The sequence below is a fragment of the Saccopteryx bilineata genome, chromosome 4 (assembly GCF_036850765.1).
Source record: "Saccopteryx bilineata isolate mSacBil1 chromosome 4, mSacBil1_pri_phased_curated, whole genome shotgun sequence".
Taxonomy (NCBI): Eukaryota; Metazoa; Chordata; class Mammalia; order Chiroptera; family Emballonuridae; genus Saccopteryx; species Saccopteryx bilineata.
This window is the reverse complement of record NC_089493.1, coordinates 3015346-3039017: the sequence shown is the minus strand read 5'-3', so window position 1 is coordinate 3039017 and position 23672 is coordinate 3015346. Positions and strand designations below refer to the sequence as shown.

The 23672-nt window shown below is 47.8% G+C and overlaps 1 protein-coding gene across 17 annotated transcripts in view; it reads left to right on the top strand.

Moving 5' to 3' along the window:
- KLC1 (kinesin light chain 1) overlaps positions 1-23672 on the top strand; it is a 60431-nt gene that overhangs the window by 9140 nt on the left and 27619 nt on the right. For 16 of the 17 annotated variants that reach the window (XR_010731189.1, XR_010731188.1, XM_066274973.1 and 13 more), the window contains exons 2-7: positions 10705-10966; positions 12947-13177; positions 16973-17051; positions 17529-17754; positions 19269-19356; positions 19892-19993. Coding sequence is in view for 15 of the 17 variants with exons in the window: in XM_066274973.1 (XP_066131070.1) it covers positions 10706-10966; positions 12947-13177; positions 16973-17051; positions 17529-17754; positions 19269-19356; positions 19892-19993 (987 nt within the window). In the remaining 2 variants the exon portion in view is untranslated. Of the gene's footprint in view, positions 1-9293; positions 9382-10704; positions 10967-12946; positions 13178-16972; positions 17052-17528; positions 17755-19268; positions 19357-19891; positions 19994-23672 lie in introns of those variants that run through there. The other variant, XM_066274960.1, reaches the window with a different exon arrangement.

Genomic DNA, 23672 nt, shown 5'->3' with positions numbered 1-23672 from the left:
CTGGTTTCGGTTTCTCTGGACGTTTCAGATAAGTGGAATTATGCACTGTGTGGCTTTTTTTTTTGTTTGGCTTCATTGAGGTGGAACAGTGTTATCCGTGTTGCAGCCTGGATCTATATTTTGTTCCTTTTTATATCCGAGTAGTATTCCATATGTGACTGTACCTCATTTTGTTTATCCATTCATCAGTGAATGGACATTTGGGTGGTTTCCACATTTTGGCTACTATGGATAATGCCAAAATATCTGTACAAGTTTTACATTTGCCCACCATTTTACTTTTGGAGCATTTGTTTACAAGTTTTTAAAGTTTTCATTTATTAAATTTGAGAGGGAGAGGGAAAGGGAGAGAAACATTGATTTGTTGTTTTACTTGTTTTGCATTTGTTGGCTGATTCCTTTTTGTATTTTTCTGAAGTGAGAAGTAGGGAAGCAGAGAGACACACTTTCCCATGCTCCTGACTGGGATCCACCTGGCATGCCCTCCAGGGGGCGATGCTCTGCCCATCTGGGGTGTTGCTCTGTTGCAACCAGAGCCATTCCAGTGCCTGAGGTGGAGACCATGGAGCCATCCTCAGCGCCTGGGCCAACTTTGCTCCAATGGAGCCTTGGCTGCGGGAAAGGAAGAGAGAGACAGAGAGAAAGGAGAGGGGGAAGGGTGGAGAAGCAGATGGGTGCTTTTCCTGTGTGCCCTGGCCAGGAATCGAACCTGGGACTTCCACATGCCGGGCTGATGCTCTACCACTGAGCCAACCAGCCAGGGCCAGTATTGGCTGATTCTTCTATGTGCCCTGACCTGGGATTGAGCCCACAACCTTGGCACATTGGGATGATGCTAACCAACTGTGCTTCTGGGCCAGGACCTTTTTTTGTTTTTTAGTTTTTTACAGAGACAGAGAGTCAGGAGAGAGGGATAGATAGGGACAGGCAGACAGGAATGGAGAGAGATGAGAAGCATCAATCATTAGTTTTTCGTTGCGACACCTTAGTTGTTCGTTGATTGCTTTCTCACATGTGCCTTGACCTTGGGCCTTCAGCAGACCGAGTAATCCCTTGCTCAAGCCAGCGACCTTGGGTTCAGCTGGTGAACTTTTTGCCCAAGCCAGATGAGCCCACGCTCAAGCTGGCAATCTCGGGGTCTCGAACCTGGGTCCTCTGTGTCCCAGTTCGACGCTCTATTCACTGCGCCACCGCCTGGTCAGGCAAGTATTTTTTTTTTTTTTTTTTTACTTATTTATTTATTTATTTTTTATAGAGACAGAGTAAGTCAGAGAGAGGGATAGACAGGGACAGACAGGAACGGAGAGAGATGAGAAGCATCAATCATCAGTTTCTCGTTGCGCGTTGCAACACCTTAGTTGTTCATTGATTGCTTTCTCATATGTGCCTTGACCGTGGGCCTTCAGCAGACCGAGTAACCCCTTGCTGGAGCCAGCGACCTTGAGTTCAAGCTGGTGGGCTTTTGCTCAAACCAGATGAGCCCAGGCTCAAGCTGGCGAGCTCGGGGTCTCGAACCTGGGTCCTCTGCATCCCAGTCCGACGCTCTATCCACTGCACCACTGCCTGGGCAGGCAAGTATTTTTTAATTCAATTATTTTTAAACCAATTGGATATATTCATTTATATTGTTAGTTTTTGCAAGTTTTTATGTAAGTGTGTTTTCATTATTCTTAGGTGTGTACCCAGGAGTGGTATTGATGGGTCATTCTTTCATATTTTAAGTTTTTTATCATTTAATTCGCAACACACTCTGTAATCTTGAATTCCATGGTACTGAATGTATTAATCCATTTGGGCTGCTGTAACAAATTACCACAAGAAATGTATTTCTCATAGTTCTGGGAAGCCCAAGATCATGATGTTGGCAGATTTTGTCTCATGAGGACCTGCCTTTGGTTCACAGATAGCCGTCTTGCTGTACTCTCATGTGGCAAAGGGGGTGTGGGGAGTCTGGGAGTCTTTATTAAAAGAGCACGAATCCCATCATTAGGGCTCTGCTGATGACCTTTCAGAGGCACACCTACCTCCTAATACCATCACCTTTGGCGTTGGGTTTATTCAGACTGTGGATTGAACTGCACTTTCCCCCCAGTAAGCTTGGGTTGTTTTTTGCAGGCTCACAAAGGCTCTTGTCTGCTTCGCCATGTTCCTCCCTCTGGGGCAGGACCCTCCATGCCCAGTGCTCATCAGGGCTTGTGTGTAGAGATGGCATGGGCCTAGCTGGCTGCCAGTTTCCCGTTAGTTAGCTCACGTATCTCTTGGAAAAACATCTCAAATGCCATGTTCTGCTTCCAATCCTTGCCAGGTGAAGCCCTCTGTATTCTTCCCTCCATCTTCCTTTTCTCTGCTTCCTTTTGCTGTGTCTGTAGGCACTGCATTTGCCAGCCAGGAACTGTCAGAATAACTCACATTTCTTCCCTCCCCCCCCATTTCTTTCTTGGCTGTCCTTCGCCCTGTGCATTCAGACCTATTATTGCTTTTTTTTTTTAACGTGTTTTTCCCCCCCTTTTACAGAGACAGAGAGAGAGAGTCAAAGAGAGGGATAGACAGGGACAGACAGACAGGAACAGAGAGATTAGAAGCATCAATCATTAGTTTTTCATTGCGCATTCCAACACCTTAGTTGTTCATTGATTGCTTTCTCATATGTGCCTTGACCACGGGCCTTCAGCAGACCGAGTAACCCCCTGCTCAAGCCAGTGACCCTGGGTCCAAGCTGGTGAGCTGTTTGCTCAAACCAGATGAACCTGCGCTCAAGCTGGCGACCTCGGGGTCTCGAACCTGGGTCTTCCGCATCCCAGTCCGATGCTTTACCCACTGAGCCACCGCCTGGTCAGGCTTTTTTAACGTTTTATTTATTAATTTTAGAGAGAGGATAGCAAGAGAATGGGAAGAGGAGTGGGAAGCATCAACTCTTAGTAGTTGGTTTTTCTGTGTGCTTTGACCAGGCAAGCCTGGGATTTTTGAACTGGTGACTTTAGCATTCCAGGTCGACGCTTTAATCACTGTGCCACCACAGGTCAGGCACCACATTCTTTTTTTTTTTTTTTCCCTTCAAATCTTTATTTATTGATTTAGTGAGAGAGGAAGGGAGAAATAGAGACAGGAACATCGCGCTGTTCCTGTATGTGCCCTGACTGCGATTGAACCGACAACCTCTGCACTTTGGGACGATGCTCTAACCAACTGAGCCATTCAGTCAGGGCTCCTTTTTTGTTGTTATTGTTGTAAATTAATTAATTAAGAGAGATAGGAAGGGAGATAGATGAGAAGCCTCAACTTGTAGTTGTGTCACTTTAGTTTTCCATTGACTGCTTCTCGTACATGTCTTAACCGGGAGGCTCAGGCCAAGCCAGTGACCTTTGGGCTTGTGATAGCGACTGGGATTGTGTCGATGAGCCTGTGCTCAAGCCGGTGATCTTGGGGTTTTGAACCTAGGACCTCAGCGTCACAGGTCGATGCTCTATCAGCTGTGCTACCATCAGACAGGCTTTTTTTTTTTTTTAACTAATACATGTATGTTTTGGTATTCTTTGTAGATTTGAAAAATATTTTTTATTTTAGACTAGTTTTGATTTACAGAAAAGTTGCACAGATAGTACAGAGGACCTCCTGCATATTTGCACTGTTTTCCCCAGTGTTAACATCCTATATTACGGTGGTATTATACATTTGTGACGTCTATAGACAGATTTCGTATAAGAAAGGACTCACTACTTACAAAGTTATTCTTTTTGCTTAGTTGTTATATCCCTCCTTCTAACTTCTACCCATTATATCAATTTCTTCCTTCGAAAATAAACTCAAAATATGTTATTATCTCATTCGTAAGATAACAATTGAAATACTGTATTATATAGGCATTTAGTTGCCTTTTGCTTCCAGTGTTGCTCTTGAAGAAGTCTGAAGCCATTCTTGTTTATGTTTCTATTTACATGATGCCCCCTATTCTCTGGGGGCATGTTGGCCCTTTTTTTTTGTCACCACAGTAGTTTTGTTTTTTGTTTTTTCCTGTATTTTTTTTTTTTTTTGTATTTTTCTGAAGCTGGAAACGGGGAGAGACAGTCAGACAGACTCCCGCATGCGCCCGACTGGGATCCACCCGGCACGCCCACCAGGGGCGAAGCTCTGCCCACCAAGGGGCCATGCTCTGCCCCTCCGGGGCGTCGCTGTGCCGCGACCAGAGCCACTCTAGCGCCTAGGGCAGAGGCCAAAGAGTCATCCCCAGTGCCAGGGCCATCTTTGCTCCAATGGAGCCTTGGCTGTGGGAGGGGAAGAGAGAGACAGAGAGGAAGGAGAGGGGGAGGGGTGGAGAAGCAAACGGACGCCTCTCCTGTGTGCCCTGGCCGGGAATTGAACCCGGGACTTCCGCGCGCCAGGCTGATGCTCTACCACTGAGCTAACCGGCCAGGGCTGTCCACAGTAGTTTTTGAGACAGAGAAAGATAGAAGCATAAAAAAAAAAAAAAAAAAAAGAGAGAGAGAGAGAGAGAGAGAAGCATCAACAAGTTGTTCCACCTAGTTGTGCTATTGATTGCTTCTCACATGTGACCCGACCAGGGCTTGAACTTAACTGGTGTGACCTTAGGGGTTGAGCCAGTGCCCTCAGGATTAGTGATCCTGCAGTCTAGTTGGCAGACCTGGGCTCAAGCCAAGGACCTCAGGGCTCTGGGGCAGTGCTCTATCCACTGTGCCACTGGTCAGAGTTCACCACTACTATATTTGTATTAAAATTTTTAAAAAGATTTATTGATTTTATTTATTTATTTTTAATTTTTTTCTTTACAGGACAGAGAGAGGGATAGATAGGGACAGACAGACAGGAACAAAGAGAGATGAGAAGCATCAATCATTAGTTTTTTGTTGTGACACCTTAGTTGTTCATTGATTGCTTTCTCATATGTGCCTTGACCATGGGGCTACAGCAGACCAAGTGGCCCCTTGCTCAAACGACCTTGCTCAAGCTGGTGAACCTTGCTCAAACCAGATGAGCCCACGCTCAAGCTGGTGACCTCGGGTTTTCAAACCTGGGTCCTCCGCGTCCCAGTCCGACACAGAGACATCAATCTGTTCCTGTATGTGCCCTAACTGGGGATAGAACCTGCAACCTTGGCATATTGGGATGCTCTAACCAACTGAGCTATTCTAGGCCAGGGCCCTTTTTCTTTTTTTTTTCTTTTTTTTTACAGAGACAGAGAGAGAGTCAGAGAGAGGAATAGACAGGGACAGACAGGAACGGAGAGAGATGAGAACCATCAATCATCAGTTTTTCGTTGTGTGTTGCGACACCTTAGTTGTTCTTTGATTGCTTTCTCATATGTGCCTTGACCATGGGCCTTCAGCAGACCGAGTAACCCCTTGCTCGAGCCAGCGACCTTGGGTCCAAGCTGGTGAGCTTTTGCTCCAACCAGATGAGCCCGCGCTCAAGCTGGTGACCTCGGGATCTCGAACCTGGGTCCTTCCGCATCCCAGTCCGACGCTCTATCCATTGCGCCACCGCCTGGTCAGGCCCTTTTTCTTTTTTACATTAAACAAAGCTGCCCTCTCTTCCCTTCTTTACAGCCACCATTGTAACCTGTAGAGCAGTGATTTTCAACCTTTTTTGAGCCACGGCACATATTTTACATTTACAAAATCCTGGGGCACATCCTCTCATATATACAGTCCCATGTAACATCCCTCATATATACAGTCCCACGTAACATCCCCTTATAAATACAGTCCCACGTAACATCCCCTTATAAATACAGTCCCACGTAATATTCCCTCATATACAGTCCCACGTAACATTCCCTCATATACAGTCCCATGTAACCTCATATATACAGTCCCATGTAACCCCTCATATATATAGTCCCATGTATCCCCTCATATATATAGTCCCACTAATAGATACTGGAGCTTTCATCAAGGTTGAGGGTTCAAATCAATTTGGCAAATACTCTCTCTATATAGAGACTGGACAAAATCAATTTTAGAAAATGTTGGGTACTTGTATAACATCATAAGTTCTTAGAGCATTTCTACTGTCAGATTGAGAAGTTTGCTTTCTAGGTAAGGATTCTGATAAATACTAGAGTTCTCCCTGAGGTTGTGGGTTCAAATCCCATGATCAGCTGGGTGCAGGGGCCTTGGTTCTGTCTGTTTTGATGGTGTATATAGAGATTTGAGCTCTTTAAGAAGATGACCCTTCAGACCTGACCAGACGGTGGCGCAGTGGATAGAGCATCGGACTGGGATGCGGAAGACCCAGGTTCGAGACCCCGAGGTCGCCAGCTTGAGCGCGGGCTCATCTGGTTTGAGCAAAAAGCCCACCAGCTTGAGCCCAAGGTCGCTGGCTCCAGCAAGGGGTTACTCGGTCTGCTGGAGGCCCATGGTCAAGGCACATATGAGAAGGCAATCAATGAACAACTAAGGTGTTGCAACGTGCAATGAAAAACTAATGATAGGTGCTTCTCATCTCTCTCTGTCCCTGCCTACTATCCCTCTCTCTGACTCACTCTCTGTCTCTGTAAAAAATAAATAAATAAATAAATAAAGAAATAAAGAAAAAAAAGAAGATGACCCTTCCGGAGGCCATATACAATATAGATAACATTGTGATGCATTGTATATTACCCTCTGCGGGTGCCTCTTTTAAAAAGAAAAAAGTCAAATATCTATATACACCATTAGGATAGACATAACCAGCTGAGGCTGAGGCTTCATCTAGTGGTGGTAACATTTACCTCCAGTCCTGACCAGGATTAGAAATTGGGACCATGGGAAGTAGTAGCAGCTTCAGCTACTTGCCCCGGCCACACAATGATAAGTGCGCGGCAGCCCGAGCGGGGACCTTCCCGGGTGTGGATGAGAGGCGGCCTACTATTGGTTCATCGCTGGTGGTTGGGATGAATCCTAGAAGGTGATTGGTCAGTGAGCGTTCCCTTTGCCTCCACTATTCCTGTCGCTGATAGCTGGAGGGATTGTGAGGGGAATGTTTATGTTCGGATGGAGGCGGCTGGCGGCAGGCCGGATAAATAGCCTCTGCGGGCTGTAGTTTGGGGACCCATGTTTAATTTCCCCACGACACACCTGACCATGTCTCACGGCACATTGCCGCGGCACGCTGGTTGAAAAACACTGCTGTAGAGGTATGAAACTGACCATCTTTTCAAATTAGGCAGGATTTACTCTGATGTAGAGGTAACTTTTTTCCAGTGGTGGTTTCAGTAACAAAGTTGCTGTCTTTTCTCATTAGGTCCAGAGACTCCCTTTCCCATCTGGGTTTAATATTGCTGGAAAAGACTGGGAAGTTGCTGCTGGGTGTTTAGCTTTCTCAGGAGAGACAAGGATCCTTACACTGGCCAAGGCCTGCGGTTCAGTGCAGTGTATCTCTTATCTCTGTGGATTGTTCTGTGGCATCACCTGAAGCCCTCTGCCCTTTCCTGGCCACAGCCTGCCCCTTCCATCCCCACCCCCAGGCTTTTGCCATCAGAATGCAGGTGTCCTGTGACCACTCCCCTCTCCTGCACTTGTCTTGTCACTGTATCATCTTACCACCACTCAGCCTGATGCAGCTACTCACGAGCAGTGTGCATTCTCCAGCCCTCCCTTGTCCCCCCTGCTGGCATTCCCTCTGCAGTGGGAGTGCCTTCTGTGCCCCCCTTCTCCGCTGCAGAGGTGCTGTCCCTGTGCGGTCAGCTCCTGGTGCATGAGATGTGTCAGCTTGCCTTCTGCTGGCCGGCAGTACCTGAGGCTGAGACCTGGTTAGAGTGCAACTAGTAGGCCCTGTGGTTTGGGGAAGAAGAGAATAAAGGTTATGTCATTTGGAAAGTGTACGTAAGTATATACTTCACTGCCAGGTTCATTTTCTCCGTCCTCTGGGGACCCCAGCTCTGAGGTCCCTCCTCTACTCTGGGAACGATGGACAGTGCTCAGACCGGGACTCGGGTGTTCAGTCCTGTGCATTGGACGCAGAGTCCTTCAGTCAGTGCGTGTGCACTGAGCAATGACTGACAGTCTGAGAGTGTCCTGAGGAACAGGACAGATGAGGCCCTGCTCTCTGGGAGCTGGCCTTGGATTGAGAGCCATGAGCTCAGTAAGGGCATTGCAGATAGTCTTGCCTTCTAAGTAGAGCTTATGTCCAAGGGGGTGTGAGACTGTGGGTGCAACCATATGGCTCCGGTAGCGAGCGCTCTCAGGGAAGTCACCCGTCACTGCTGAACAGGCCTTCTTTCCCACTTAATTCTGGCAGTTAAAACATACACAGAACCAGAGGAGGCAATAAAAGAGCTATTGCTCAGGCTCAGCAGTCATCACCATTTATTTATTTATTTATTTTTTACAGAGAGAGAATCAGGGAGAGAGATAGACAGGGACAGACAGACGAACAGAGAGAGATGAGAAGCATGAATCATCAGTTTTTTGTTGTGACACCTTAGTTGTTCATTGATTACTTTCTCATATGTGCCTTGACCGTGGGCCTTCAGCAGACCGAGTAACCCCTTGCTCGAGCCAGCGACCTTGGATCCAAGCTGGTGAGCTTTTGCTCAAACCAGATGAGCCCGCGCTCAAGCTGGCGACCTCAGAGCCTGCGCTCAAGCTGGTGACCTCGGGGTCTTGAACCTGGGTCTTCCGCATCCCAGTCCGACGCTCTATTCACTGCGCCACCGCCTGGTTAGGCAGTCATCATCATTTAAAAACATTTTTTTTTTAATAGAGACAGAGAGAGAGTCAGAGAGAGGGACAGACAGGAACGGAGAGAAATGAGAAGCATCAATCATTAGTTTTTCGTTGTGACACCTTAGTTGTTCATTGATTGCTTTCTCATATGTGCCTTGACCATGGGCCTTCAGCAGACCGAGTAACCCCTTGCTCTAGCTAGAGACCTTGGGTCCAAGCTGTTGAGCTTTGCTCAAACCAGATGAGCCCGCGCTCAAGCTGGTGACCTCGGGGTCTCAAACCTGGGTCTTCTGCATCCCAGTCCGACACTCTTATCTGCTGTGCCACTGCCTGGTCAGGCAAAAAGCATTTTTTTCTTTTAACTTAAAAAAAAAAAAGTTTGTTTTCCCCATTGATTGATTGAGAGAGGGAGGGAAGGAGAGAAACATGAACTCATTGTTCCACTTAGTTCCATTTAGTTATGCACTCATTGGTTGATTCTCATATGTGCCCCTACTGGGGACCGAACCAATGACCTTGGCGTGCCAGGATGCCGTTTATAGTTAAGGCTCAACACCATTTTCATTAATTTTTTTTAAGATTTTTATTTACTCATTTTTAGAGAGAGGGGAGAGAAAGAGAAGGGGGAGGAGCAGGAAGCATTAACTGGGCAAGCCCGGGTTCTGAACTGGCGACCTCAGCATTCCAGGTCGACGTTTTATCCACTGCGCCACCACAGGTCCGGCTCAACACCATTTTGCTGACACTATTTTATATGCCCTTTCCCTTCCCTTTCCCCTCTCACTGTTGAATTTCAGATCTGTGCCAAAAGTTCTGCATTCATCCTCAGCTGGTCCACCCCAGGGGGCACGCTTGACCCTGGTCCTCCCGAGTCTTTACAGTACAGGTCATGTGCTCATGTTACTACCCATGTTTCAGATGCTCTGGTCCTTCTCCTTCACCTCTGACTGCTCTCGTGTTCCTTTGCTGACTTCCTTTCTTCCAGCTCTGACTGCTTCTCAGGGCATTGTCTGGTAAACATGTTACCAAGAATTTATTGTCTCTCCTGCAATTCAGGCAGGAAAAGCAAATCTTGGAAACATTCAGAGAAAATATTGTTCGCTGAGGCTGTGTGTTTTGGAAATGCTATTTGGCTATTTTGTTGTGTTTAATCTTTGGCATTAATTTCAATTGCTGTCATTCTTTTCATAAAAAAATTCAGGCATAAGCCAGAAAAGTAATTAAATTGGTCTGCAAAGGAAAAACATAAACAGTATAGATTATAGGTAATAAATCAAATATGTATATTTATTATTTACCTACAAAAATGTTTATTTAGGCCCTAGCTGGTTAGCTCAGTCGGTTAGAGAGTCGTCCTGCAACACCAAGGTTGCAGCTTCCATCCCTGGTCAGGACACACACGGGAATTCACCAATGAACGCACAGCTAAGTGAATCAACAAATGAATGCCTCTTCCTCCCTCCCTCCATCCCCCAGCCCCTCCCTTTCACTCTCCCTCTCTTCTTACCTCCCACTCCCTCCGTTTACCTCCGTTTCCTCTCCCCCTCTCCTTCCCACTCTAAAATCAATGAAAAAAGGTTAATTTAAAAAGTCTTCACATACTTCCTTATTAAAGATGAAACATAGCCTAACCAGGCAGTGGCGCAGTGCATAGAGCATTGGACTGGGATGTGGAGGACCCAGGTTCGAGACCCCAAGGTCACCAGCTTGAGCGCGGGCTCATCTGGTTTGAGCAAAGCTCACAGCTTGGACCCAAGGTCGCTGGCTCAAGCAAGGGGTTAATCGGTCTGCTGAAGGCCCACGGTCAAGGCACAATGAGAAAGCAATCAATGAACAACTAGTGTCGCAACGAAAAACTAATGATTGATGCTTCTCATTTCTCTCTGTTTCTGTCTGGTCTGTCCCTATCTATCCCTCTCTCTGACTCTCTCTGTCTCTGTAAAAATAAATAAATAAATAAATGAAATATTAAAAAAAAAAAAAGATGTAACATAAATTAAACCTGTAATGAGATGTCTGATTTTTGTCTTTTGTATTCCAGAATGTATGACAACATGTCCACAATGGTGTACGTAAAGGAAGACAGACTGGAGAAGCTTACCCAGGATGAAATTATTTCTAAGACAAAGCAAGTAATCCAGGGGCTGGAGGCTCTGAAGAATGAGCACAACTCCATTTTACAGAGTTTACTGGAGACGCTGAAGTGTCTGAAGAAGGATGATGAAAGTAACCTGGTGGAGGAGAAATCAAACATGATCCGGAAGTCCCTGGAGATGCTGGAACTTGGCCTGAGTGAGGCACAGGTATAAGTGAGAGTGTCTCAGACGTGAGCATGAGCTTGACGGTTTGGAACAATGGAGACTTTGTTTGAATATGCAGATACTTACAGAATAACAGAGGTCTCCTGGTGCGTGGGTTATGTATGTTATGTCGGTGATGGTGGATTGGGCATGTCTAAATTTTAAGAAGCAGAGCCAACGTGTTTTCTTTAGGATTTGGCTGCAAACATCAGAAAACAAAAACGGGCTTCAATATCATAGACATAAACCATGTAAAACAAGGAGTAGCATGGACTGTCCCCATCAGGGTCTGTGGTTGCACGGTCATCAGGGACACCCAGCCCCTGCCACCTCTCTGCCCCCTCAGGCAGCCTGTGCCCTGGACTGAGAGCTCCAGCTGCAGCCACATGGCCCGTTCCAGGACAGGGAAGGGACAGGAAGGGTGTGCCTCCTGACTTCCTTGGACTTGTGTGTAGCACTCTGCTTATACTTCGTTGGGCAGAACTTGGTTCCATGGTCACTCCTAGCGTGAGGGACACTGGGAAATGCTGTCTTGCCCACTAAAGCGCCAGGTTTGCAGCCTGAGGAAGCTGGGAGAGTGGAATGGTCTCTGCAGCACCCAGACAAGGTTGCTGTGTAGCTTTGACTGGACGTTGTTTCTGCCATGCTAACAGATAAAACAACTTGGAAACACTCGGTGTCTCCTCACCCCATAACTTTTGGCTCTGCCAGTGTATTTTAGGTAAAATTAAATGCACTAAAAATTGGCTTCTTCCTTAGCTTTCTATTTGTTAATGAGTGAATGAAGCTTTTACAAAGAAAATCATTTCACATCAAGGTGTCTGTACACTCATTTTACTTTTTATTTTATTTGAGAGAGAGACAGACACAGGAAGGGCTCTCAACTCACAGCTGCAGCACTTTAGTTGTTCATTGATGGCTTCTCATACGTGTTGTGATGGGGGCGGTGAGGCTCCAGCTGAGCTAGTGACCCTTTGCTCAAGCCAGCAACCTTGGGCTCAGGCCAGTGACCATGGGATCATGTCAATGATTCCACGCTCAAGCCGGCAACCTTGGGGTTTCAAACTTGGGACCTCAGTATCCCAGGTCAACACTATCTACTGCGCCACCACTAATTAGGCTGTGCCTTCATATTAGAGTTCTTCATCCTAACACTGTTATAGACTCCAATGAAAGAACTTTAATTTTGTTTAGTTATTGTGACTCTTATTTTGCAAGTTCTGTTATTGAAAAGCTAAATGAATGTGAACTTCCTTAGCTGGGCAGATATTAGGGTTAAAAAAGGAAGAAAAAGCCCCCCTGCTGGGGTTTCAGGTCTTAACCTTTGGAGGATAAAGGAGGAGGACAGGGCAGGTGTGAGAGCTGAAGAGAACAGACTTAGACCAGCCTTCCCTGTCCTTTCTGTTCAGAGGTGGCCAGGACTGTGCAGCATGTTTGTCTCTGCAGCTGCACAGTGCCCTGCAGGCAGAGTCCCAGGGCAGCTGTCGCGTTTAGGATGCAGACCTATGCTGAATGCATTGAAGCCTTCTGAGCCTTGATGTTACTGCAAAGATTTTGTCCCTTTCCTTGGACATTGAAGATCTGCCTGCCCTTTCTTCCCCCAACTCCATCCCCAGCCCTTCACAGAGTGACCTGCACTCTGCACATTTGCATGCTATGCCCATGCTGTCTCGTGGGCGAGGGCCTGCAAGAAATTGTATTGGAGCTGCCTAGATAGAAAGTAAAAAGCACAGTTTTATCAAAGGAGTAGCTGTGCATCCATTGCTAGTCCATTTGAGATGCTCTCACACAGGGAATAATGTCTGGTTTTTGTAGCTGTTCTGGGCATGTGGTATTCTTCAATGTGTCCTGCGTGTGGCCTGTGACTGAGGGTAGAAATAGAAATAAATGGCAAGGTGCGCTTCCACGCGCTTTGGAGAATGTGTCTCAGGTGTGAGCACAGGCATGGTGACAGGCTGCTGCAGTGCCGTGCCGTCTCTGCAGGTCATGATGGCGTTGTCCAACCACCTGAATGCTGTGGAGTCGGAGAAGCAGAAGCTACGCGCGCAGGTCCGCCGTCTGTGCCAGGAGAACCAGTGGCTGCGTGACGAGCTGGCCAACACGCAGCAGAAGCTGCAGAAGAGTGAGCAGTCTGTGGCCCAGCTGGAGGAAGAGAAGAAACATCTGGAGTTCATGAATCAGCTAAAAAAATACGATGACGACATTTCTCCATCTGTGAGTGGTTCTGTAGGAGTGCGTGTTGACAGTCCCGGAGGATGTCGGGGTGGTTGCAGCACAGCTGCCAGGGCCTCCTCTCCCCTCTAGTGATGGCATTTAGCAAGATCAAGGGTTGTGGTCCCGGAACTGAGTCTCTGGGCAAGTCATAGAACTTATCTTTGCTGTATTCTTTTCATGTGTGTGTGTCTTAGAACAACGGTCAGGAAATGTAAAAAGTACTTTATAAATATGAGGTCCACTGCAGAGAGGCACTGCCTTCCATGAGGTCTGCCCCAGCTGGCGGTCTGAGCGTCCTGACCCATTGCAGCCTGACGTCCTTGCCATCATGCTCTGGACCTTTCCTTCCGGACCTGGTCAGTCCCCTAGAGTCCAGTCCCCTGGAGTCCAGTCAGGACACACCATGTAGTGGATGGTGCTGTGGACCTTGACTTTCTTTGCAGCCCTCCCTGCCCAGGACACTGCCTGGGTCTCCTCCCTCCCTTGTGGTTTCTCCCGCCTGGGACACTGCCTGGGTCCCCTGCCTCTCTCGCGACCCCTCCCACCAGTGTACCTGGTGGGTCCAGAAATGTTAGGGTTCCCCAAGGATCTTGGTTTTCCCCTTTTCTGTTGGCTGTCTTTGAATGTTCATGCCAGTCTTAATTATTTTTCATTCACTATTTATTTCTGATTCAGTTAACTTAAAAAAGAATAACCTTTTAAATTTTACATTCACAGAAACGTTAACAAAATAGTAGAGAGGATTCCCTTATACCCTCTACCCAGTTTTCTGTAATGTTACAGCTTACATTTCCATAGTAGTTATACATATCTTAGTGAAGCCAGCCATTATCACAGAATACTCTGGTCTGTGTTGCTTAAAAACACAAACATTTATTTCTCATGGGTTTGGAGACTAGAAGTCTGAGATTCAGTCCACAGCAGTGCAATTGTGATAATTATGGAAGTCCCCTTGCTGCAGGGTCAGTTACTTCATGACCGGCTTCATTTGGGTGTCACCAGTGTTCCTTTTCTGCCCTGGGATCGAGTCCTGAATTCTACGTTGCATGTTGAGCTCACATTTTTTAAATGCCTACATGTGCTTGGCGTGTTCAGTACGTAGTCTATAACAAGCGAGCTCCACATTTGTGTCTTCAGTCTGAACCTCATCTAAGCAAACCTATACTGCCCTGGGCCTCAGCTTTAGCTGCCATGACCGGTGGCTTCACCAACAGACACTTACAGTGCGAGAGGTGATGCTGAGATCAGGGCGCCGGCATGGTTGGTTCCTGGTGAGGGTTCTCTCCTTGGCCTACAGACTGCCACTTCCTGGCTGGCTGCTCACGTGGGGGGTGGGGACCGGAGGGACACTTTGGTGTCTTTTTTTTTTTTTTTTTTAAAGATTTTATGCCCTGGCCGGTTGGCTCAGCAGTAGAGCGTTGGCCTAGCATGCGGAGGACCCGGGTTTGATTCCCGGCCAGGGCACACAGGAGAAGCGCCCATTTGCTTCTCCACCCCTCCGCCACGCTTTCCTCTCTGTCTCTCTCTTCCCCTCCCGCAGCCAAGGCTCCATTGGAGCAAAGATGGCCTGGGTGCTGGGGATGGCTCTGTGGCCTCTGCCTCAGGCGCTAGAGTGGCTCTGGTCGCAACATGGCGACGCCTAGGATGGGCAGAGCATCGCCCCCTGGTGGGCAGAGCGTTGCCCCTGGTGGGCGTGCCGGGTGGATCCCAGTCGGGCGCATGTGGGAGTCTGTCTGACTGTCTCTCCCCGTTTCCAGCTTCAGAAAAATGAAAAAAAAAAAAAAAAAGATTTTATTTATTCATTATAGAGAGGGAAGAGAGAGAGAGAAGGGGGGAGGAGCAGGAAGCATCAACTCCCATATATGCCTTGACCAGGCAAGCCCAGGGTTTTGAACCGGCAACCTCAGCGTTTCCAGGTTGACGCTTTATCCACTGCGCCACCACAGGTCAGGCTGGTGTCTTTTTTATTTCAGTTTGGTGGTGAGAGCTGGGCGTCTGTGCGTCTGCCTACTCCGCTGCCATCTTCTAGATCCTTCACTTTGGTGTCTTTTTAAAAAATTTGTTCTTATATAGTTTTCTTTCTTTTTTTAAATTACTTTTTTAAAAACACTTTTATTTTAAAGATTTTATTCATTTTTGAGAGCAGAGAGAAAGAGAGAAATGTGGGGGAGGAACAGAAAGCATCAGCTCCCATACATGCCTTGACCAGGCAAGCTTGGTGTTTTGAATAGGTTACCTCAGCATTCCAGGTTGACTCTTTATCCACTGCGCCACCACAGGTCAGGCTCTGGTGTCTCTTATTAGGGTACTAATTCCAACATGAGATCCTCACCCTCACGACCTCACCTAAACCTAATCCCCTCCAAAGACCCTGTCTTTAAATACCTCACTCTGGGGGGTAGGGATTCAACATCATATTTGGGGGGAAGTGACACAGCCTATAGCACCCTGATTTGTTAGGCTTATTGTATTTCTCTCTTGCATCTCTGTGTCAGGAGCAACTAAATTACTTTTGCTTTAAAAGATGTACTGCTGTAGGGTGCTGTGGGACTGGTAGTAATGGAGGGGTGGATGCCAGCGGTTCACCTGGGTCCTGTCTAGCAGAGGAAGGCTGGGTTTGTAGAATCAGACCTGGTGCTTTTCATGTTGAATACATATCTAGCTTGGAGAAGAGGCACAGTAAGAACTCTGCGTCCCCTTTTGGGGTGCGTGTGTGAGTGAGGGATTGTTGTTCGGAGCCATCATTGTACAGGGAACACACGTGCCATACTCCCCTGATGCTGCTGGGTGCATTCTCCTAGCACAGGGACATTTCTCTCGCGGAGTCCAGGGCCAGGGTCAAATTCAGGAAACGTGACTCAGGCACAGTACCAAGTTTCTTTATGAGTACATTGGGATTGTGCATCCCAGACAGGACTGTTAGAGAAGTGACATTGTGTACTTGTCAGGTGACCTCTTCTAGGGGCAGACAGCTGTGGCCAGGCAGAGCTGTTCTCACCTGGTCACACTCTTGTCTGTCCCCCTGGGTGTGGTCACTGCTTTAACCTGCACTTGTCACTGAGTCACAGACTTAAGCTGGAAGGTGTCATAGCACTCAGGGGCGAGGGATGGGCTGTGGTGGAGGTGGAGTGATCTAGCCCCCCAGGCCTGCGCTGTGTAGGGATGTGCCATTTTCATGTTTTTACATACTTGGTTTTCAAGTAAAATTTATTTCAAGTGAGGGTTTTTCTGCTCTGTTTGAACTTCCATAAAACTCAGGCAAAGGCTCTGATGCATAGAGATGCCGTCCTGGTCTGTGCTGCTAGCTCTGGCCTGCATTTCATGTTTTGAGTTCTAGTTGAGCAAGCTTTTTGTGACCCTGCTAAGTGGATGGATAAGTCAGATTGGGGATAATTTTGTACTTGATCTTAAAATGTTTGCCTTGGCCTAGCTTAGTTGGTTAGAGAGCATATTGTTCTGATACATCAAAGTTGTGGGTTCATCCCCAGTCAGGGCACATAAAAGAGTCAACCAATGAGTGCATAAATAAGTGGAACAACAAACTGATACTTCTCTCCCACCCTTCCTCTCTCTAAAATCAATCAGTATATAAAATTTAAAAGGAGAATTAATGAATGCATGAATACATGGAACAAGTTGATGTTTTTCTTTCTCTACATTCCCTTCTCTCTCTAAAATCAATAAGAAAGAACATCTTTTCTAAGATTTTGAATTAGAATGAAGTTTATATCAAAGGTTCACAGTACAGGATTTATAGCACTTGTAAGACTAAGATTGTTCTGGGTTGGTTTCTAGGAGGACAAAGACACTGATTCCACCAAAGAACCTCTGGATGACCTTTTCCCAAATGATGACGATGACCCCGGTCAAGGAAGTAAGTGCGGGCGAGATGGCGGTTAGATGTCCGCGTGCAGACAGCCTGGTGGTGGCTTGTGCTGTGTGTGGGTGGAGCTGCGGTGATTGGTGGGCATCATCACCCTCGCAGCCTGCTTCTCAGGGGACGTGCACGCTTGGGTTGCCGTGTGTCTCAGAGAATTTCAGGTAGTTGTTTGTCCAATTGGGATGTGTTGTGTTAGACCAGCCCCTGGGGCAGGGCCCGACCAACCAGTTCAGTTGTGGTCCCAGAGTGAAGATGGCAGGACTAGTTTTCCGGGTCTCGAGAGCAGTCTCACTGTGCGGGAGGAGGGGCCTCGTGTCACTGGCAGGGTCCTGGTGTTACCAGCCTGCCCAGACAGTGCTGGGTAGGTTTCCGTGTGTGGGGCCACGTGCCGACCTGGACCAGAGCTGGGGCGGAAGCTGGCACTGTGGTGCCCGGGAGTGTCGGAGCCCTCTGAGGGGACTGTCTCTGTAGTCCAGCAGCAGCACAGCAGCGCCGCGGCGGCTGCCCAGCAGGGCGGCTACGAGATCCCAGCGAGACTGCGCACCCTGCACAACCTGGTCATCCAGTACGCCTCACAGGGGCGCTACGAGGTGGCCGTGCCCCTCTGCAAGCAGGCCCTGGAGGACCTGGAGAAGACTTCTGGTCACGACCACCCGGATGTGGCCACCATGCTCAACATCCTGGCCTTGGTGTACAGGCTAGTAGTTTCCATTCTATCCTCTGCCTTTAACCTGGAGACCATATTTTTAATGAACTTGCTCTTAAAATACATTTTTATAAACCTTGTATGAGATACCGTTCTAACCTTCCTTTCACTTCTTGAACGGCCATGGGTTAAATTGAAAATAGCAAGCTGTGTGACAGGGGTAGAACGCCCAGTCCAGCCTTTCTGGAAGAGCCATACGTGCCCTTCACTCCGGCCACACTTACTGATTTTACGAGGGTGGGGTGGGGGGTGGGTGAGAAGCGGCAGCTCATAGTTGGTTCATTGTAGTTCATTGCTTGCTTGTTGTATATGCCTTGACCAGCAAGCCCAGGGTTTTGAATTGGCAACCTCAGCCTTGTAGGTCGATGCTCTACTGTGCCACCACAGACCAGGCCCATGTTTCTTTCAGAACCACCTTCCCACTATACCTGCCAGTGCCCTCCTCACCTTCCTAGGGCCTTGGGTTAAGGCCTCTTTTCTTTTTCTTTTTTTTTTTTTTTACAGAGAGAGGGGGATAGATAGGGACAGACAGACAGGAACGGAGAGAGATGAGAAGCATCAATCATCAGTTTTTTGTTGCGACACCTTAGTTGTTCATTGATTGCTTTCTCATATGTGCCTTGACCGTGGGCCTTTAGCAGATCGAGGAACCCCTTGCTCGAGCCAGCGACTTTGGGTCCAAGCTGGTGAGCTTTGCTTAAACCAGATGAGCCCGCGCTCAAGCTGGCAACCTTGGGGTCTCCGCATCCCATTCCATCCCAGTCCAATGCTCTATATCCACTGCGCCACCGCCTGGTCAGGCATTAAGGCCTCTTCTTTCTGAATCCGGATTTCACTTGCCCCTGTTGTGCTCTGACCCTGAGTCTCTGCCTCTCTTGGGGCACTAACGCATCAGGGTTAAGGAACTCTATTCTCTTCTCCCAAATGTTGATTCTTTGAAGTTGAGGACCATGCTGTCCTTGGGAGTCACTCTAGCCTGTTTGCTAATGTAGAATAGCTCTGGGGCATTGGAGCCCTTTGCTCCTGTCTGCTGAGCTCACCCGAGATAGAGCAGCTCAGGTGAGTAGGGACCTGAGGAGGGAGAAGTTATTAACAACAGGATTGATTTCCTGTGGCCATTTCAGTTGTGTGAATATCAGTTACCTGCTTCATTTTTCTTCAGTGGTTTTGTTGTTCCAGTTCAACAAATGTTTTTTGAGACCCAGGTATATATAAGAGTTCAGGCTGGTTCCTTTGAGGCCCTAAGGATGAATATATAATTCCTGTTCTCAAGGGAAATTCAGTTTCTATTTTTGCTAAATGGCCACGGAACAGAGGATGCTGTTCAGCAACATCACCTAGGAAGGTGAGGTTAACTTCTCTGAGCCTCAGTTTCCTTCCTCATACCACAGACAGGTGGTCACAGTATACCCGTCAGAGGGCCAAGGGAAGGGTTAAGGGATTGTAGGGGATGTGACCCTGGTATTTCCAGGCAGACATAAAATACTCAATGTGTTTTATTTTAGAGATCAGAATAAATACAAGGATGCAGCTAATCTCCTGAATGATGCCTTGGCCATCCGTGAAAAAACTTTGGGCAAAGATCATCCCGCGGTGTGTATAGCTGATTTTTTCATTCATTTTATGTTTTATTTTTCCTAATTTTTTTTTATCCAACTCATTTTAATATTAAACTCAACAGGGAAGGTTTAAGAGCTGGATTTCCACTAAATGGCACAGGTAGGGGTCCACATTGCTCCCTAAGGTGACCAGCCTCCCTGCTGGTGACTCTGGCGCTGGCTTCTCCTGTCAGTGTGCATTCACTGTCCCCACCATGCAAATGGAGCACTAAATCAAACTGCATGTACTTCTGTAAAATTTTTTCTAAAGAATTGTCTTTTTATTAAAATCTGGTCAAATTTGCATACAGATCTGTTTGTTTGGCTTTATGGTTTCCATTGAAATTTATTTAAAAAAACAATCAAGATTCTGTTGACGTTGATTTAATTCCAGTACCCTGCAGCGTTACACGGTGCTCTGTGCTCGGCTTGGTGAATTGCCCCCTTGCTTTGGATGGAGTACACCGTGTCTGAGCAGCCCAGGGCACATCACTGTCGCACTCACCTCCTGGTGGTTCTCTGTGTTGCAGGTGGCAGCCACTCTGAACAACCTCGCGGTGCTTTATGGCAAGAGAGGGAAGTATAAGGAAGCGGAGCCGCTGTGTAAGAGAGCTCTGGAGATCCGAGAAAAGGTGGGCTTGCACTCTCGGGCACGGGCACCTCTTGGTGCTTTTAGAATGCTTCAGTTTTACGTTTTGAGAAATGACCACTCTGATATATCATCACTGACCATTTACTGAAAGTAACTTGTTCCATAAGGTGGACAGCCCACAAGGGACAGCAGATCAGCCATATGATCAGGTATGCAGGAGCAGGTACTCAGTGGAGGCTGTGCACTGCCCTGCCGGCCTGTGGTGGCCTGGAGATGACTGCTGAGGAGGGAGTTTCTCAGGACTAGAGCATCATTTGACAGTGGGGCACGTGCCTACCTGTAAGAAAATAGTCACCAGATATGCTTACAAAGTTTTAGCTTTTTATTTTATTTTTATTTTTTTACAGAGATAGAGAGTCGGAGATCATTAGTTTTTGTTGCATATAGCGACACCTTAGTTGTTCATTGATTGCTTTCTCATACGTGCCTTGACCGTGGGCCTTCAGCAGACTGAGTAACCCCTTGCTCGAGCCAGTGACCTTGGGTCCAAGCTGGTGAACTTTGCTCAAACCAGATGAGCCTGCGCTCAAGCTGACGACCTTAGAGTCTCGAACCTGGGTCTTTGGCATCCCAGTCCAACGCTCTATCCACTGCGCCACCACCTGGTCGCTTACAAAGTTTTAAAACATGAAATTCTTGTTTTTAGGCTTAACGATGAACTCAGCTGCAGATTAAGTCAATGTTGTGGGCATCTAATATGAGCTGCTACAGTTCAGATTAATTAGGTATCGAGAATAGGGTGCCTTATTACTGTCAGCAGCACTCAGTGTGACTGTGTTCAGCTGCTACAGGGACTCAGGTACCAGTCTGTGTATCAGTCTGTGCTGTGAATGACCAAGTGTAAGATTTGAACTTGGTATTTTATGTGGTTATTTACTAGTGATACTGAGGGATTCATTTAATTTTGAGCCACGTGGCAAGGAATTGGGAAAGGAAAAAGGAAAGGGGTTATTATCCTATCATGAAGTAGAATTTTATCTTGCTGCCATCTACATGTCTGTCGAAGACTATGGCTCAGTTCTCTGGGACTGAGGTGAAAATCAGGGAGAACATGCAGGTGTGGAGTGAAGCATACAGACTCCACGTGATAGTCTGCCAGGCCCATTCATGTGCATTTGCTTTTTTTTTTTTTTTTTTTTTTTTTTTGGTGGCTCCAACAGAGAGAGTCAGAGAGAGACAGGAAGGGAGAGAGATGAGAAACATCAATTCTTCATTGCGATTCCTTAGTTCAGGGTTTGGGAACCTATGGCTCGTGAGCCAGATGTGGTTCTTTTTATTTTTTATTATTATTATTTTTTTTGTATTTTTCTGAAGTTGGAAACGGGGAGGCAGTCAGACAGACTCCCGCATGCGCCCAACCGGGATCCACCCAGCATGCCCACCAGGGGGCGATGCTCTGCCCATCTGGGGCATTGTTCTGTTGCGACCAGAGCCATTCTAGCGCCTGAGGCAGAGGCCATGGAGCCATCCTCAGCACCCGGGCCAACTCTGCTCCAGTAGAGCCTTGGCTGCAGGAGGGGAAGAGTGAGACAGAGAGGAAGGAGAGGGGGAGGGGTGGAGAAGCAGATGGGCGCTTCTCCTGTGTGCCCTGGCTGGGAATCGAACCCAGGACTCCTGCACGCCAGGCTGACGCTCCACCACTAAGCCAACTGGCCAGGGCCAGATGTGGCTGGCTCTTTTGATGGCTGCATCTGGCTCGCAGACGAATCTTTAATAAAAAAAACAATAATGTTAAAAATATAAAACATTCTCATGTATTACAATCCATTCATTTCCTACCGCTCATGTTCATGGTTGCGGGTGGCTGGAGCCAATCATAGCTGTTCTCTGGGACAACACCAAATTTTTATTGGATAATGCGAAAGGTACATGGGTCGTTATATGGCTCTCACGGAATTACATTTTAAAATATATGGCATTCATGGCTCTCTCAGCCAAAAAGGTTCTCAACCCCTGCCTTAGTTGTTTACTGATTGCTTTCTCATATGTGCCTTGACTAGGGGGCTACTGCAGACCTAGTGACCCCTTGCTCGAGCCAGCGACCTTGGGCTCAAGCTGGCAAGCCTTGCTCAAACCAGATGAGCCTGTGCTCAAGCTGGCTTCCTCGGGGTCTCAAACCTGGTCCTCTGCATCCCAGTCCGACGCTCTATCTACTGCACCACCGCCTGATCAGGAGCATTTGTTCTTTTATTCATTCACTCAGGAAACATATTCTGAGGACTTGGGGTTCCCTGCTTGGTTGGAGGTGGTGACCTAAGAATCAGCCCTAGTCCCTTCCCCAGAGCACAGTCCACTAGACCAGGGGTCTCAAACTCGCGGCCCGCGGGCCGCATGCAGCCCGCCGAACAATTTTGTGCGGCCCGCAGACTAATCCACGAAGTTCAAAATATTTTGGATAAAATTAAGTAAGCCTAGGGACCTACTTGTATTTTTCATTTCTCTAGCATCCTAGCTAGATATTAGCTTAGTTAACAGCAGTTGTGATGCTAACTACAGTTTCTGGTCGTTTTGTGACACTGAGTAAACTGCATGTACGATTGTGCTTGTTGTACTGATTTTTTTTTGATTTTAACTGCAGTGAGAAAAGTGTTGTGTAACAGTTGCCTTTTTTTTTTTTTTTTCTGCAGCTGGAAACAGGGAGAGACAGTCAGACAGACTCCCGCATGCGCCCGACCGGGATCCACCCGGCACGCCCACCAGGGGCGACGCTCTGCCCACCAGGGGGCGATGCTCTGCCCATCCTGGGCGTCGCCATGTTGCGACCAGAGCCACTCTAGCGCCTGGGGCAGAGGCCACAGAGCCATCCCCAGCGCCCGGGCCATCTTTGCTCCAATGGAGCCTTGGCTGCGGGAGGGGAAGAGAGAGACAGAGAGGAAAGCGCGGCGGAGGGGTGGAGAAGCAAATGGGCGCTTCTCCTGTGTGCCCTGGCCAGGAATCGAACCCGGGTCCTCCGCACGCTAGGCCGACGCAACAGTTGCCTTTTGTAGACCTAGTGTGGCCCGCCGAACGGCTGTGATCTTGCTCTGCGGCCCACATGCTGAGTTGAGTTTGAGACCCCTGCACTAGACAGAACAAGGGAATGCAGGGTGTGCTGGCTTTTAGGATGGGTCGAGAGCCTGGGGGTGTGGGGATGGCTGTCCACAAATACTTTGCACAGAATCTTCAGGAACTGAGTTCTGAGTTGCGCTGGTAGGGAGTGGAGGGAGTGCAGTGAGAGGGGGAGGCTGTGTGCCTCCTGGCATGCCTGGGTGAAGGTTCGGAACCTCCTGTTCGAGGTACTGGGGAAGTAGTTTAGTAGTCTTTATTCATCAGGAGTTGCATCGGGGAAGATGACAAAGAATTTGCACTCTTGAGCCTTGCATTTTAATGGGTGAGAGTTGGGTAATGAAAGACTAGATGAATACAGCGGCTTCAGGTAGTGATGCTTGCAAAGAAAGAAAAAACCTGGTAATGTGCTTGTGAGTGACTGCTGGGCTGGGCTGAGGACTCTAAATTGGGTAGGGGGAGTACCGTCTGAGAGGCTCGAAGAGTGGCTTGGAGGGTAAGAAGTTGGAGGTTGAGAGGGTGGAGGAGGGTAGGGTAGGGCATCTGGGACAGTGATGTTGAAGAGCTCCACAGATGGGGTTTGAAATGTGAGGGGAAGTGGTTTGGGGTGACCG